General features: G+C 42.4%; 3 protein-coding genes across 4 annotated transcripts; 1 reads left to right on the top strand and 2 right to left on the bottom strand.

Moving 5' to 3' along the window:
- Nucleotides 1-2,293: 2,293 nt before the first annotated feature.
- LOC116197285 (protein FORGETTER 1) lies at nt 2,294-12,240 on the top strand. Of its 2 annotated transcripts, none has more exons than XM_031527388.1 (32): nt 2,294-2,963; nt 3,478-3,543; nt 3,682-3,855; nt 3,932-4,062; nt 4,165-4,241; nt 4,514-4,695; nt 4,849-4,926; nt 5,302-5,434; nt 5,810-5,870; nt 5,948-6,029; nt 6,467-6,595; nt 6,816-6,959; nt 7,068-7,167; nt 7,241-7,378; nt 7,721-7,791; nt 7,876-8,048; nt 8,219-8,258; nt 8,543-8,640; nt 8,772-8,907; nt 9,033-9,139; nt 9,402-9,497; nt 9,590-9,677; nt 9,770-9,890; nt 10,005-10,116; nt 10,196-10,319; nt 10,389-10,466; nt 10,543-10,661; nt 10,787-10,840; nt 10,919-11,021; nt 11,336-11,464; nt 11,610-11,721; nt 11,834-12,240. In XM_031527388.1, the coding sequence occupies exons 1-32, from the start codon at nt 2,571-2,573 to the stop codon at nt 11,863-11,865; spliced, it is 3,681 nt and encodes a 1,226-aa protein (XP_031383248.1). In that variant the 5' UTR covers nt 2,294-2,570; the 3' UTR covers nt 11,866-12,240. The 2 variants fall into 2 exon arrangements, with proteins under 2 accessions (XP_031383248.1, XP_031383242.1); XM_031527382.1 differs by having other exon boundaries at nt 2,295-2,963; nt 8,219-8,312.
- LOC116197300 (metacaspase-4) lies at nt 12,226-13,961 on the bottom strand. The gene is made up of 2 exons (XM_031527401.1): nt 13,568-13,961; nt 12,226-13,395 (listed from the first exon to the last, which is right to left on the bottom strand). Exons 1-2 carry the CDS (start codon nt 13,911-13,913, stop codon nt 12,479-12,481), a joined length of 1,263 nt encoding a protein of 420 aa, XP_031383261.1. The 5' UTR covers nt 13,914-13,961; the 3' UTR covers nt 12,226-12,478.
- A 1,742-nt stretch (nt 13,962-15,703) lies between these two features.
- On the bottom strand, nt 15,704-16,573 carry LOC116193220 (16.9 kDa class I heat shock protein 1-like). Its single transcript, XM_031522027.1, has one exon. The coding sequence runs from the start codon at nt 16,467-16,469 to the stop codon at nt 15,969-15,971; it is 501 nt and encodes a 166-aa protein (XP_031377887.1). The 5' UTR covers nt 16,470-16,573; the 3' UTR covers nt 15,704-15,968.
- Between the last annotated feature and the right edge of the window lie 257 nt (nt 16,574-16,830).

The following is a 16,830-nucleotide window of genomic DNA, read 5'->3' as shown; positions in this document are numbered from 1 at the left end:
TTACGAGGTAAAGTGAAATTTTAATATAATTAATAATATCAAACACTTGACCCGATGGCATGTACTTGTTGGGCTTGTACTAAATAGTCCACTTCCCAATGCTTAATTATTTGTTTTGTTCCTCTTTCTTTTCCTTTTTTAGACTTTTCCTCTTGTCGTCTTGTTTTTTTTTTCCTTTTTTTTTGTGTGGTACATTCAATATAGATTCTCTTAGTTAGATTAATTCTCCTCCAAATGAAGGGCCCTTGGAGATTTCCCCAATCTTTTTCAGTCTCCAACTTCCATCCTTCTTCTTATAATTATTTTTTTGGCTATGGCCACCTTCTTTGTTCCTAGCTCAGCTATTAGCTTCTCATTCTTATTTCATTCTCCCAACTTCCATACCTGTTTCCTCAGTCAAACACCTAATGTTGAAGAGTCAAGTCACAAGTAACTATTTTAGCGATAAAATAGATAACTTGATAACTATTTTACCCGAACTGATGCAATGATTGTTTGGTTGGAGCGCATATTGATAGTTCGATGTATATCAACTGGATCACCAGACGTAAAACCAGTATACATAGTCCCTAGTCTCGACGAAACATCTAGCTAAGATGACAATCGACTCAAGGTATGAAGCCAAGCGAATTTTATGAAAATGTATAGGAGCTTTATTTATTTGAGTGGCATATATAGATATATGGAGAAGGGATAAACTCAACCAATGAGACTCAATTCAGGTGATTTGACACTTATTATTAATCAAAGTTTCTAATTCAAATCTTATCAATAGATAACTTCATGTTATGAGAGCCTTACTCCGTAATGTGTCGATCCGGCTTGAACTAGATTAGTCTCGATATTTTAGATTTTTGGATATTAATTGGGAAAGAAAAATGATTATGGAATTGGGTGGGCTGCCAAATGGGGGGTGGAGGGGGAGTCGGCGTCAGTGAGAGAGAGGGGGTGGAAGGTCGGGTGGAATTTTTGTTTTTTTGTGTTTGGTGATCTTCCAAGCCAAGCAGCTTCTTAGCTCATTCCACTTTCGTTTTGTAGTAAACAATAAGTTCCAATGTTCCTTTCAATTCATTGGACTAGGATAAAGGAAACCTAACACTCCCCATGAGATATGCCCCATGTTTGGTCATATGGTCCCCGGAAACACGTGACTTGCAGGAGAAACGTTCGAATTGAGCCGGTGAGTACAGAGGATTTAGCGCAATATAGCCCGTATTGGATAATGACTAAATCTCACCGCGTGTTCCATTTCTTCCTAAATGGGCGTATTTCTAGAAACAAAGTATGTTGTATATTCATGAATCCATATTGTCTATTCTCGAATTGCCGATAGGCAGACGAGAGTAGCCGATCGATAAAGCCATTAACATTCATTTTCTTTATTCCGCCGCTATGTTCATCACCATCCCTCTTAGAAGGAGAACATGGAGGGAACACATTTAGTGAGGTGGTGGACTGGTAGTAATATTCTATCGGGTGGCCATGCTTGCCAATGCGCAAATAATGACCCGTCCAACTCGCTCTAAAAACATTAGAGGCCCGACTAACGAGATGAGTTTGTTGTAGGTCACTCGTGCTCGCACGGACTAATTACCAGGTGCACTCGACACTATCCGGTATGCATGTCAGTGTCCTAATCGTGGTTTGGTTCAACCTCTCGACTGTTCCTTCTCCTAATCTGCAAACAGAAAATATAGAAATCGAACGTTAGTCGTAGCACGTCAATCAACGTTCTTATAATCAGGTGGCGAAGCCCATCTTGTTCTTGTCCAAGCCAACTTATTAGTGGGCCGAAGGAAAAGGCTCAAAGAAGACCAAGGAGTGGGCCCAGCCCAGCATCAAGTCCTCCCTTAAACTGGGCCATCAGAAAATTTCACGGGCTGTAGCAATCACGACCATCGATTATTATCGGTTCATATAGCGTCCCAAACGACCTTAGAGATTAACTGCTACAACTGTTTCGCTTCATGGGATCGCCCGTCCGGGATCAGCACATGAATCCCTAAATGGAAGAATTCGCATCGCACATTGATCACTTTCCCAAAAGCCTGCAACGAGTTGTGCCCCATGTCGGCAAATATGGTATTTTTAGGATCGGATTAACAGTTATTCGATCGGACCGTCGGATCAAATCCATCGGATCGATCGAGATGGATGACCTTGTCGGTTCAACATGCACAGCCGGAATTTCACCGGGGACGGGAAGCCCATTGGGCTCGACAATGTTGAGGAAAAATGAGATTCATCGGACGGTCCGTTTCCACCGAAAGCCTCCACAGTCGGACTCAGGTCAGACGGAGGGAGACAGAGAGAGAGAGAGAACAGTGAGACCTGACAGACACAGAACGGAAGGAACTGAACCAACCCGCCAACGAGACCAAACCCCAACCCCCGCCTTGTTCATCGTCCGATTCCGAAGCTCCCCTCTCTCTCTCTCTCTCCCTGTCCGCTTCATTTGTCACCAAATCGAAGCTACTGCCGGGAGAGAGAGGAGCAGAGTGAGTGCAATTTCGAGTTCTTCAACCCCACAATTGGGAGTTCCCCGCATTGACTCCTCCAATTCCGCTGGGATGACGCAGCCACCGCCACCGCCGCTGCCTTCGCCGCCCGCGGCCCCCGGAGTGCAGGTGCGGTGCGCGGGTTGCAGGATGATCCTCACGGTGGCCCCTGGGGTGACGGAATTCGCGTGCCCTTCGTGCAAGCTCCCGCAGATGCTGCCACCGGAGCTGATGACAATGAGGAACCCACCGCCGACGCACCAGCAGCAGTTGAAGCCCGCTCACGGCATCGACCCCACCAAGATCCAGCTGCCCTGCGCCCACTGCAAGGCCATCCTCAATGTCCCCCACGGCCTGGCTCGCTTCAAGTGCCCTCAGTGCGACACCGACCTCGCCGTCGATCTCTCCAAGCTTAAGAACTTGCTGCCTCCTCCTCCGTTTCCTCCTCCCGAGGAAGTCAACGAGGTTCCTCCTTCTCTTCCTCAACACTCTTTTATCTCCCATTTGTCTCTGGGCAAGTCCACTTGCCTACGAGTTAATGTCGGGGTTAATAGGCAATGGATGAGCAAGTATGAAATGTACGAGGAAATGATTATGTCATTAGTTTCTAAATATGTTATGCGAAGCTGCTTCCACGACTCACATTTGGCGTAGAAGTCCTGCCGGCTGAGTTCTCTCTCAGGGTCTTATGGTGTTTCTGCATTACTGTTTCTTATGGATTATATGCTTCCGTGAAAGTCGTTGATTAATTCCAATGCTCATATGGTGGGGAATGTCTCAGCATTGTTGCTAGAATCCAACAGTGGAAGTATTATCTAAGCGTCTTTTCTACATCGTTACGTGGGCATATTATATGAAAGAACAGGGTCGAAGGTTATACGATGTAAATATTGAAATTCATAGGTTCAATACATCTTTTTAGTCTATGTATGTCATTTTCCTTGCAACTGTCCATATTTACTTCTGGATAAATTCTCAGATGGCAATTGAAGTTGAGCGAGAAGAAGATGAAGGCGGTTTGTCGGGTGAAACTTTTACTGATTATGTGAGTATTTACACGATGAAGTAACACCGGAAGCATTATTCTGGTCTCACTTTTTGTTTCAGTTAATGACGCTTCGGTTTATCTCATCTTTTATGGAAAGTTTTGATTCTGATGGCATTTCTCTTTTATTTGAGCCAGCGCCCTCCTAAATTATCAATCGGACCTCCTCACCCAGATCCTATTGTGGAGACGTCATCCTTGTCTGCAGTCCAACCTCCTGAGCCTACATATAATTTAAAAATTAAGGATAGTCTGGAAGCATCAAAGGCTTTGTCATGCTTGCAGATTGAGACATTGGTCTACGCTTGTCAGGTTGGTTTTACGAGCAACTGATTGTACCTGTATGCATTTGCTTTTACTTATATGCCGACCTTCCTTTTCATGATAGCGACACCATCAACACCTCCCCAGTGGCACTAGGGCTGGATTTTTTGTTGGAGATGGAGCTGGAGTAGGTAAAGGTCGAACAATGGCTGGTTTGATATGGGAGAATTGGCAGCATGGGAGGAGGAAAGCATTGTACGGTTTCGTCATCCCTAATTGCCAATGCTGCTCGGGTGGATCGGGCAGATCATTAGTCAAATTTGTACTAATTTTTCCGTGATGTTTTATCCTCTATAGGTGGATTTCTGTTGGTTCTGATTTGAAATATGATGCGAGAAGAGATTTGGATGATGTGGGTGCAACTTGTGTTGAAGGTAAATGTTCGATGTCTTTACAATGGTCTATGTGGTATCTATGAGGCTCTTTGCTATTTGTTTCTTTAGAAGGCATACTGGCTGAAAAGAAAAAGTAACGGATAGAAGAGTGGGACTGGACATCATATCATGTGCTTATATCTGGCATTTTGTTTTTCCCTTTCTTGTATGGGGAAATATTACTAGAATGCCTTATTTTGGCACCTGCTATTAAATAGTTACCTTGGTTAATGATGGACGAAAGTGATGTTTTCTTTTTACTGGCCTTACAGTGCATGCCTTAAACAAACTCCCTTATTCTAAGCTTGATTCAAAGTCTGTTGGGGTGAAGGAGGGAGTCCTGTTTCTGACGTATAGCAGTCTTATAGCATCTTCTGAGAAAGGCCGTTCTCGTCTGCAGCAGCTTGTCCAATGGGGTGGATCAGGGTTTGATGGTCTTGTCATATTTGACGAGGTATCTCTAGTTTTATCTGTTTTAGAATGGTTTCAGTTGTAATATTTCTCTTTCATTTTCAGGAGTCTAATTTGAAGATAGTGCAACCTATGGAGGGATAAGTTTTGCAGTAGTAGTTTACTTGTGTCATAGCTAAGCTAAAATGTATTGCAGTGTCACAAGGCTAAAAATTTGATACCTGAAGCTGGAAGTCAACCAACACGAACTGGTGAAGCTGTTCTTGACATTCAGGTATGTTGTGCAAACTGAACGCAAGATGTTCATTTTGTTTGGTTAAGTTGTGTAGTGGGTTTGGTCTGGCTGTGGACACACCATAGATTATTTAAAATGTAAAAACAAATTGGTAGTATCAGAACTTCATGCCCGGCCATGGGCGCTAGAAAGCCTCCATGACAGACATAGTAATGTTTATTGTAATTTATCATTTGCTATTAGATCATGCTATGTTCCAAATTTTTCTCCCTTTTATAATGCAATGCTTCTATGCTAGTAGGGGCGGTTTGCATGTGCATGATATGATAGAACATTTGGATCTCATTTCGTATTTTTATGTATAAGCTTACGATTGATTCTCCTTTACTCTAAATGTTTAAAATTCTCATGCAGGCCCGACTTCCAGAAGGCCGTGTTGTTTACTGTTCAGCAACTGGTGCATCTGAACCCCGGAATATGGGGTATATGGTGCGACTTGGACTTTGGGGAACTGGAACAAGTTTTTCAGATTTTCGTGAATTCTTAGGTGAATATCTCATCGGATATCTTTTTTTAACAGATATCTGCAGCATAATATAATTCAATATAATTCCAGCATTGCCTTCGTATTGTTTCGTGGTTTATCAGTTGATCGAGTGGCTGAACTCCAGGGATGTTTTAGGCAAGTAGAAAAGCAACACTTGATGAGCTGGCATGAGTCATGAATTTGTTGTTATCTTCTGTGTTTTATTTATAGTAGCTTTAGATGTACTATGTATTTTTTCATTTATAGTAGCTCCAGATGTACTGTGCAGTAATTTAATCCAGATAATGACGTGGTACTGGATTTCTAATTTTGCCTGTGTTACTGTCGTTGCTTTCCTAGAGGGAAGACGTCTTTCTCACTCTATTTTGCTCGCAGTTGCTCTTGAGAAGGGAGGTGTTGGAGCATTGGAACTTGTTGCTATGGACATGAAAGCAAGGTCATGAATCTTTTGATATTTGGGATATATGCTGCTGCTCTTTTTTTTTTTTTGCTGACTAGTACTGTACATTTTAGGGGGATGTATGTATGCCGTACTCTAAGCTACAAAGGAGCAGAATTTGATATTGTTGAAGCTCCACTTGAGGACAACATGATGGTAAGTAGTATATTGTTGCTCAGAACTCTATCTTGGAGCTTTAACTAATGAAGCAGAGGCTGTGTGCCCTGCTGTCTAATGTAAATTTAAATATTAGTTTCCTTAATATGTGCTTTTGTAGTTACACTACTTATTTTATTTTGTTTGCATTTTATGTCTTTCATTTAATGTGGTGGTCAAGTCTGCTTCAACTTGTCAGTGTGGGGTTATAATATTAATTGTCGGTATGAGTAACAGTTAAACTTGATTCTATCTTTTTCCAGACCTAGTGCATCTAGACTCTGTCGTTAGTTCGTTTGGCATGCCAAGCTACTTGGCATTTTGGGTTGGCGAGTATCTATAGTGCTGCCTGGAAGTCCTCTTTCATTGTTTTCTCTACTTCTCAAGTTCTTATGGAATATGTTACAAATGATAACAACCAATGCCGCTTTTATCAGGAGATGTATAAAAAGGCAGCTGAGTTTTGGGCAGAGTTACGTGTGGAGTTGCTTTCAGCGAGTGTTCTTCTTAATGAGGAAAAACCCAATTCCAGTCAGTTGTGGAGAGTATATTGGTCAAGCCATCAGGTACATAATTTCCTACATTGTTGTGTGCACTCTCTTGGTTTTGTTATTAATGATTAACAATTTTAATATTATTAGCCGAAAAAAAGAAGCTGAAGTTATTACTATTTCTGTAAAAATAGCCTTTTCTCTGCTTTTTATTGTGAATTTGCTCATTGTGGTGAATGGTTCTATTAATTAGTTTTTGTACATACATCTCTGATTTTTCCTCTTGCTTTTGTAGAGGTTCTTTAGACACATGTGCATGTCAGCAAAAGTGCCTGCGGTAGTAAGATTAGCAAAACAAGCTTTGCATGAAAATAAGTGTGTGGTCATTGGCCTTCAGAGTACTGGAGAAGCTCGAACAGAGGAAGCCGTGACGAAATATGTGAGTATTTTCAATATAGTATATGACATCTTTGTCTTTTCCTTCTTTCGTATATTTACAATTTACTTGTTCCTTGAAAAGACATTTATGATTTTCTCCATTTCTTAGGGTCTTGAACTCGATGATTTCATTTCGGGTCCCAGGGAGCTATTACTGAAATTCGTGGAGGAAAATTATCCTTTGCCTGAAAAGCCTGAACCTCTCACCGGTATGTTTATCTTCTAGAAGAGTTATATGATCATTTTTTTATTGTGAGTGATCAAGACTCAGTTTTTTATAAGATACGGGAGAGGAAAGTGTAAAGGAACTTCAAAGGAAGAGGCATTCAGCTAGACCTGATGTTTCACTAAAAGGGAGAGTTAGGAAAGTTGCTAAGTGGAGACCTGCAAGTGATGATGAAAGTGATGACGACATGGACTGTAAGTGTTTTCATAGTTCAATATCCATGTGGTTGCTTTTTAGTGGTGGCATCTCAAGTTATATCTCTTTCCGTTCTGGTTAGCTTGCTTTTTTCCTGCATCATTTCCTGAGCCTTTTCATTTCCAAGTTTTCTTTTTATCATTTTTCGTTGTGCCAATTCTCTTTGGTTTCTTTGTATCTGCTTGCCCAAACTCTATGAGATTTTTTAAGCAACTATCTTGCGGAAATTTCTTCCAATCTTGATGGGTTTTGGAAGATGGTGAATTTTCTTTTCTATACTATCCATTTGGCTAGGGAAATTTTTGCTTCTTCATTAGTGAAATACTGTTTCCTCAATGCAGCTGATTCTGCAAATGATTCCAATGAATCTGATGATGAGTTTCAGATATGTGATGTCTGCAATATGGAAGAGGTAACCGCCCTTCCTGCCTCTTCTAGTGGTTTGTTGATAATTAGATTTCCGAATCATTGTTTTACAATTTGATTCTGTTCGCAGGAGAGAAAGAGACTGCTCCGATGTTCCTGCTGTGGTAAGCTAATTCATTCTGCGTGCGTGGTGCCTCCCGTTGAGGATGCTGTTCCTGAAGATTGGTCATGCCAATCGTGCAAAGAAAAGACTGAAGAATATCTCCAAGCTAGACAAGTTTATGTCCAAGAGCTTCTGAAGAGGTTTGGATATAAAACCTTTTCTTCCCTTTCAATGGCGAGCTGGTTGATGCATTAAGTGCTCTACTGTTATGAGTTTGTGTTGGATGTATGGATGGTGACGTAATGTAAATTATTTCACAATCACTGTTTCTTTTTAAAATAATGAGATTTCTAACCGTGGTTGCTTTTAGGTATGAAGGAGCTATGGAACGGAAAATGAAAATATTGGAGGTAATCCGTTCACTGGACCTTCCAAATAATCCTTTGGATGACATAATTGATCAGGTGGCTATCCTTATTTTATTCTCTTTGCTCTTATGACATTCGCCTTACCTTGTCTTGATCTAGTCATGTCATATCATTGCATGTTAGGAACATTCTGAGTGGCAAGACCTCATATTTTCTCTCTGTAAACCAAGAAATTAATTTCTTTTTCTTTTTTCCCTTTTCAAGAAACTGGGATATCTGTTTATCTGCATGCTATCGTTAACTATATAATTCCATTCTCCGAGTAGCTTGGAGGCCCAGATAAAGTCGCAGAAATGACTGGAAGACGGGGAATGCTTGTTAGAGCTGCAAATGGGAGAGGTGTTATGTATCAGGCGAGAAACACGTAAGTTTGGTTAAATCTCTGTTAAACTCAAGCAATTCATTGTTTTCCTTTTTCTTTTCTTTTTTTTGCTCTCTTTTTTTTTTAAAAAAGAATTTTTTGTGGCTGCTGAGTTGTTGGAAATATTGTTTTAGGAAAGATGTCACCATGGAAATGGTCAACATGCACGAGAAGCAGCTCTTTATGGATGGCAAGAAGTTAGTTGCTATCATCTCTGAGGCTGGATCTGCCGGTGTTTCTTTGCAGGCTGATCGAAGGGCAATAAACCAGGTGTCGGATCTCTTTGTCAAATGCACTTTTCTTTTTTGCATGCAATACGCAGTATCGATGTCTCATGTATTACATAGCATTCAATTTTGTTCTCTTCTCATTGCCTTTTGACAAGTTTTTGACAGAGAAGGAGAGTACATTTGACGCTGGAACTTCCTTGGAGTGCTGATCGAGCGATTCAACAGTTTGGGAGAACACATAGGTCAAATCAAGCTTCTGCGCCTGAGTATAGGTAAATGTTACCTCCCTCGTAGCAATGAATTTCCGTGGTTAATATGAAGAAGTGATAATATGAGAGATTGCATTAGATTGAAAAACACTTTCATGTCCAACATGCATAAAATGGATAGATAATCCTCTAAAGAAATGCCAGGAAGGTAAGTGCAAGTAGATGGAAGATGGCATTGACTTCTATTTTCAAGTATATTTGGGGTTCACATTTGTTTGAGCAGATTTCAGCTGATTAACTTAGTTTCACATATGCTATTTTGCAGGCTGCTTTTTACTAATCTTGGTGGTGAACGTCGGTTTGCATCTATTGTTGCCAAGAGATTGGAGACTCTTGGAGCTTTAACACAGGGAGATAGGAGGTTTGTTGGATGGGTGGCATTTCTTATGGACCTATATGTTTTTGTTCTACAGAAAATGAGCACTTTCTCATGGTCTGGCACTTCTTTCGCAGGGCCGGACCATCTTTGAGTGCCTATAATTATGATAGTACATATGGGAAGAAGGCCTTGATGATGATGTATAGAGGAATTATGGAGCAGGTTGGTTGTATTTCTCTCTTGCACTAGTGTGCTCCATTTAATTCTGGATTCGTTGAGGCAGAATCCTAGAATAGCTAACCTTTTCATTTCAGGATGCCTTGCCAGTTGTGCCCCCAGGATGTTCGCCCGAAGAACCTGATAAGATCCAGAACTTCATTCTTAAGGCAAAAGCTGCTCTAGTGTCGGTTGGAATAGTTAGGGACACTGTCCTAGGTAGTCACATTTTGTCTCAATAAAAACCTCTTCAAGCGTAGTTCTTCTGTTATATTTGTTAAAACTGTTTTTCATCTTGCGTTGTTAACTTTGAAGTTGTTGTACCTTATGTAGGAAATGGAAAAGATAATTTTAAGTTCTCCGGCCGCATTATTGACTCGGACATGCATGATATTGGACGCTTCCTTAATCGACTCTTAGGTCTGCCACCTGAGATCCAGAATAGGTTTGTGATTTTTGAACAATCTGATATTCTCATTGCCACTAGACTCAGTCTGAGATGGCTTTGCTTTTGTGATGTACAGGCTCTTTGAACTGTTTGTTAGCATTTTGGATCTTACTGTTCAAAATGCACGGATTGAGGGGCATCTGGACTCGGGGATTGTTGACATAAGAGCTAACCTTATAGAATTGCAAGGAACACCAAAGGTTTGGTCACGAATTTACCTCTTGTTCTTATTCGCCAAGTAAGGTTAGCTAATATCTACTCCTTTGCAGACTGTTCATGTTGATCAGATGTCCGGTGCATCTACAGTATTGTTTACCTTCACTTTGGATCGTGGAATCATGTGGGAGGTACCTTCTTCTTCATGTAGTGGTACAGCTTCCTTTATGTATCCTTATCTAATATTTACAAGAGTTTCATGTTCAGACTGCAAGTTCCCTGCTCGACGAGCGACAAAAAGATGGCGTTGGCTCATCAAGTGATGGGTTTTATGAGTCAAAAAGAGAGTGGTTGGGAAAGCGGCACTATGTTTTGGCATTTGAAAGGTAATTAATTCGTTTTGCAGCTTCTCAAGAAAATAGACGTTACTTTCGACACGCATTGCCTGGGTTTTATTATACACTTATGTGGGAGCTCAGATCATTTCTCTCCTTGGTTATTTTGTATTCAGCTCTACTTCAGGAATGTTTAAGATAGTCCGTCCGACTGTTGGGGAGTCAGTGAGGTATGCTTTAAAGAAAAGATTTATTCTTCCTTTCAATGTCGGGATTTAGTTTCATCTCACCTGGGCCCATTTCTGCAGGGAAATGCCTCTGTCAGAGCTAAAAAGCAAGTACCGAAAATTGGCATCTCTGGAGAAGGCTCGGAGCGGTTGGGAAGATGAGTATGAACTATCATCCAAACAGGTAAGAGGGATGAGCTTATTAAGCCACCTGAGAGAGCTGATTAGATTTTTTATTTTAGTACATACATCTGACTTAAAAGAAAAGCATAATCATCAGGCCACAGACGCATAAGGTTTCTAGAGTCAACATTTGTCCCGGTGGAAATTAAGATGAGACTTCTCGGAGTTCATATATCGAATGAACTTAAAGTTAGGGAACTTTCCTGATTTTAGAAGCTCTTTTTCTTTATGCAATGATCTCCATCTTCTCTGTTTGTATTTCCAATTTAGCAACATCATCATATCGTGTTTCAATGGTGTTGTTATCTTTTGCAGTGCATGCACGGTCCAAATTGTAAGCTCGGAAGCTATTGTACAGTCGGCCGAAGACTCCAGGAAGTGAACGTACTGGGTGGTCTCATTCTTCCTGTCTGGGGCACAATTGAGAAGGCCCTGGCAAAGCAGGTAACTTTCTCAGTCTGCTGCTTGGGTTCAAAATGAACCATCGAATCACATCGATGGTTTATCGATGATATTGATGCGAGAATTCACTAACCCATACAATTATGAAATTGAGGAGAGCCTAAAACTCTATTGGCTGTACCTGCAGGCTCGTCAAAGCCATAAGCGGCTTCGTGTTGTACGAATAGAAACTACCACAGACAAACAGCGTATTGTGGGGCTCTTCATCCCCAACTCGGCAGTCGAATCCGTGCTACAAGGTCTGATCTCTCGCTTCCTCTCTTGGACTGAGATCTCGTTTCGTTTGGCTATATGTTCCATCTCTCACTCTGTCAATCTGATGGTTGCTCTTTCTGTGCATTCCGACTGCAGACTTGGCCTGGGTTCAGGATATCGAAGACTGACCGGACTAACCGGGAAATAAACACCATGACACGCCATCTTCATCCCCAATGTCTGCAAGTGTGGGGGGGAAGATTTGTCAATTTTTTCGTGTACCACTCGGAAAGGGACCGATTTGCCGAAAAACAATTCTCTGCACCGTATAGCGGAAATCCCGCCGCAGTTATTTTTGCTCTGTCAGTTTGGGCGCTAATTTTTGTATATTACCGATATATTTCATCGTCAGTGGATAAGTACTTAGAATAGGGGGAGAGAGTTTGCCCTGTGAATCAAGGAGATTAGTGTAGGAATAGATTTCAGCACATAGCACATTCTGACAGATGAACTGATAATAATAATAATATATATATATATATAAAAGCTTTTTTATTATTTAATTTATATTTTATTATTATCTTCCAGCATCAGTCTCACTGCCCAAACTCAACAAGCAACAGCAAATAGCAAAAGATAAAAGCCACACAACTGTAAACAGCATTCATTTTCTTCTCGCTGGTGAAAGTCTGTAATCCGAGCCTCCCGATACCATTTCTTGTTACCGCTCCTTGCAATGTCGATATCTTTATGCCACGATCGTAGTGGTTACAGGAAATGGTTGCGGGATTCCGGATGGGGTCAGCAAACGAAGGAGGACTCAAGGTGGTGGTCGCTGCAATAGAGGCCGGGGCGCTGAGTGAAGCCCTGGCTCTTGAGCATCTCCCTCGCCCTTACTACGAGCTCCTGGTAGCTGACCGCACCGTCTGTCTCTGCTATTATGGTCTGTATGGCATTGCTACAAGCCCCGTATGCCTCGCGGGCATTCCCTGAGGGGCTCGCATCCGCCGAAGTCTGGTCGGTCTGACACCCACTGATCAGGATCCCACCATCCGGGAATGACCGTTTTGTTGTTCCCGCGTAGGCCTCTTGCTTGCTTCCGACCTCGACCTCCATTGCGGGCTTTGCATACCCTTCGTCGCCCTCATCAAGCTTCTGCTTGAGAAACTCCTGGGCCAAGCTCCCGACCATGCCCAGGAACCCCCCGCCGCCCTCACCGTCTTCCCCCTGACGGTGCTGCAGCTTGTCCAGGATCACCTTCATGAACTTCTTCACCTTGGGGCTGGCGTCATCCCCGAAGATGTCGAAAAGGGTTGGCCGCAGCTTCCCAACATCTATATCATCCTTTCCCGTCTTCTGCTTCAGTATATCGATCAGAGTGTCGAGCGGCAGCGACCTGCTCTTCACGTAGCCGAGCTCTCCATCAGCGATCTCGACCTCCCGATCTCCATCCCCTCCTCCTTCTTCGTGGTGCCTGTGGTGGCGGAGCCCCGAGGGAATGTGGACTCCCCGGGACTCGAACGCATCCTTCACTTTCTGATGCAGGAAACTCTTAAATCCAAAACCCGAGCTCTCTTCTTCGGATCCATCGGGCCTGGTGCTGTCCCCGATCTGCTCCTTGGCCTGCTCGATGAGACCGCCGCTGTGGCACGAATCAGAGACGATCGTTATGCGGCAGCCATCGGGTATCTGGTCCACAAACTCCCTGAAATCATCATCTGCAGCACAGACACGGCTAAATTCAGCACAGGAACGATCGAGAAGGATCAGCGAAACAGCCGGACACATCAACTGAGATTGGATCCGATCGACTCTGACAACACGGTCGGAAGCAGCAGAAGAACGGAAATTGAGTTTGTGCATGGAATTACGGGGAGAATAGAGGAGTACCGGTGATGAGATTCATGTCGCAGGGGACGATGCATTCGTCGTAGCCGGTGTCGTCCTCCTCGCCGGTCTCGGCAGGGAGGCGGGTGCCGTGGCCGCTGTAGTGGACGAAGAGGAGATCGCCGGGCTCGGCGGACCGGACGAGGTCGGCTAAGGCGCGGCGGATGTTCTTGCCGGTGGGCTGGACGTAGGAGTCGTCGGTGTCGATAAGGACGGTGATGTCCTCGTCGGAGAAGTCGTAGCGCTCGGTGAGGCAGCGGTGCATCCGCTTGACGTCGTTGATGCATCCCTTCAGCTCCGCTTTCGTCCCTGGGTAATTGCACCCTATCAACAAAGCCTTCTTCGCCATCTCTCTCTGTCTCTCCCTGCGTATCTATCCGATCAGCTCTGTCCTTCTCTGAATGTGCAATGTAATAAAGCAGAAATTTATTAAATATATGCGAATTAAAATAATAAATGGGGAATAATAATGATCATAAATAAATAAAATATATAAATAGAAGAACAGTTGGAGATGGGAATTGGATTGGATCTGGAACCTACTATTCCACCCCCAAAACGAAAATTAAAAGCATGATTCTCTTTTTTCTTTTTTCCAGTAAAATGAATATACTTTCACATTACAAAAAAGTGTGATTGATTGAATGCTTTCCTATCAGTTATTATAGCTTTGTCTACTTTGATGGTTGTCGGCAAAGAAAGATTATCCCCAGAAAGGTATAACTCGCTTGGTTCGAGTATTATTAGATCACGATGGATAGTTTTGTTTTTAAATATGTCGGATTGTTGAGAATGTGAGCAATAATATGACTTATTTGTCACATGGATGAAGCGTGAATTTCACGACTGTAATCTCATTGTAATTTGAGAGTTATACACGTTTCGGATTAGCCCAACAAATGTAAAATGATACCTTGTAATGAATGTAAAGCTATGCAAATTGCTTATGCTCCAGGAACGGAAAGACTGTCGATCGTAAAAGATGTGAATCCGCTTGTTCAACGGATTTTTTGAGCATTCAACTTGAAGCATAATCTTTACCAATCATGATTGCAAAGTCATGATTGCAAAGTTTGAAGTGATTACAATAGTTAATTTTGCAACCAAACGCTATAAAATTTTTTTTTAAAAAAAAGTTAAGGTATTCCCAGGAAAATTTGAAGTTACGCCATACCAAACAACCAGTTAAAAAGAATATGCAAAAGATTGTGAAATTTTATATAGTTGATTAATTGTGTTTTATATATGTATGTTTGAGTTTGGAATTCGTTTCAAGCACCTCTTAGCCAACTCAAGCCACAATCCAATGCCTATTAATTTGAGCCTATTGACTGAGAACCCGACGAGCTTATTGGGGAATAAAAAATCCAATAGAGGAAGAGATATTGGTGTAATGATTCCAGACATCGGAACGATGAGGCCTGAGTTCGATTTTCTTCATTGGGACTTGTATGCCCTTTATTGAAGGGAAATTTAGTATGCTATATGGATATGTTGAATTCATCCTCATGCCAAAAAAGAAAAAGTTCACTCCGGTCCTTCAGTGAGCAATGGAGATGAATTGATCCTCAATTTCTCAATATTACAGTGCAATCCTTCTCATGGCCTTCGTAAATATTACATTGCTGTCCTTCGTGTAGTATTACCATGTGCCTCTTCATAAATACTAAATACAGCCGTGTCAAGTGATATAACTTCATAATAATTTTATCTTTTTCACTGATACCCTTTCAATTCAATTGAATTTAATATGCATCGAGTTTTTGCATGATGGAGCTTTTCCATTGTTCTTTATGGTCATAGTTGCATTGAGATTACAGACCCTTCGACTGTAGTATCAGTGTAAAATGACGTTAACCTATTATTTTTGCAAAGCTCAAAAAACGAAACAGTCGTATAGTTCAAGGATCGAATTGCACCCAACTGTAACAAGAGGACCGAATGACATATTCCATGAGATACTGCTTTTACTTTCCTTCTTGTTTGCTGGAATATGCAATGGAATATTGCAGACCTGGAAAGAGATGATGGTCTTTGAATATGTTCCGGAGCTGAGGATCTCAAGAAGCTGAACTCATCTTACCGGCGACCGTCCCGAATTCAAATAGGAATTCTATTGTTTTTGACATCGGAGTTCCGGAGGCCATCAACCGGGGTAGAGATATATTTACAAGTTCTGAACACACACTTCAGGTATACATGATCAATCAATTTTTGAAATGTTTACAGATATCAAACAACGTCGATGAACAAAGGTATATGATCCAAGCCATACACACTCGATCACGTATAACGGTGCACACCTATCGGATGTACACTCAAAATGCTCACAGTAGCATATATTACAATTTACAAAAATTAAGATTAAGAACCAGAGAAAATCATCAATCATATATAGTCTTCTTCAAGCCTTGCAGCAAACAAAGCGACCAATCAGGCGCTTATGATCCTTGGCATGGCCACCGTCGTCCCCGGAAATTTCAATGGCCTTCTTGTGTCCCTTGTCACTCTTCTTCCCGCGCTGCGCCTCCTTGTCCTTGGGCACGACCACGGTCAGCACGCCGTCCTGCATCGACGCCTTTATCTCGTGCACCTTCGCATCATCCGGCAGCCGGAACTGCCTGAAGTAGCCGCCACGCTCCGTCCTCTCCCTGCAATGCCACCTGTCGCCTTTGCCTTCCTCTTCTTCCTCCTTCCTCTCCGCAGTTATCTGGAGGACTCTTCCTTCGGGGACCAGCTGGAGTTTCACCTCCTCCTTCGAGAGGCCCGGGAGGTCCACGTCGAACACGTGGGCATCCGGCGTCTCCCTCCAATCCATCCGGGCTTCAGAGCTGTCCTCCTCGAGGGAGAACCCTCGGAAGGGATCGATGAGGCTGCCCCACTGTGCCATTAGTGGTGAGAACATCGTCGATGATTTTTTAAGCACGTTTTATACCGATGATTAGTGCAATAAATCTCGCTCTAACTCGCGTTGTAGACACGGGGAGAAGCAGGCCAGGCTATTTTATAGTAATACTATGGGTAGACATTGAGGGACGACCGAAATTACGTAGTTTCTTGAATTGTCTGGAGCTGTCCATGTCAATCATGACATAGAGATGATTCCATTGACGTGCCAAACATTAGAAGTCACTGAAATATCTGGTATAGCCTAGAATATGTTGTCCACTGACCCTTTTTCTATTGAATGGAAGATTGTAGAAGGCGTTCAGCATTAGTGACCAATTTGTTGAGAGCAAGTCACGGATCGATCGGTAAGATATGAC

The sequence above is a fragment of the Punica granatum genome, chromosome 1 (assembly GCF_007655135.1).
Source record: "Punica granatum isolate Tunisia-2019 chromosome 1, ASM765513v2, whole genome shotgun sequence".
Classification (NCBI taxonomy): domain Eukaryota; kingdom Viridiplantae; phylum Streptophyta; class Magnoliopsida; order Myrtales; family Lythraceae; genus Punica; species Punica granatum.
Note: the sequence above shows the minus strand (reverse complement) of the source record. Positions and strands in the feature narration are given on the sequence as shown.

Coding starts and splice junctions, on each gene's coding strand:
- LOC116193220 (XM_031522027.1), bottom strand. CDS start 16,469: ATGTTCTCACCACTAATGGCACAGTGGGGCAGCCTCATCGATCCCTTC.
- LOC116197300 (XM_031527401.1), bottom strand. CDS start 13,913: ATGGCGAAGAAGGCTTTGTTGATAGGGTGCAATTACCCAGGGACGAAA. Junction 13,396..13,567: donor CGACATGAATCTCATCACCG/GTACTCCTCTAT, acceptor TCTGTGCTGCAG/ATGATGATTTCAGGGAGTTT.
- LOC116197285 (XM_031527382.1), top strand. CDS start 2,571: ATGACGCAGCCACCGCCACCGCCGCTGCCTTCGCCGCCCGCGGCCCCC. Junction 4,063..4,164: donor CATGGGAGGAGGAAAGCATT/GTACGGTTTCGT, acceptor TATCCTCTATAG/GTGGATTTCTGTTGGTTCTG. Junction 9,498..9,589: donor TTAACACAGGGAGATAGGAG/GTTTGTTGGATG, acceptor CTTCTTTCGCAG/GGCCGGACCATCTTTGAGTG.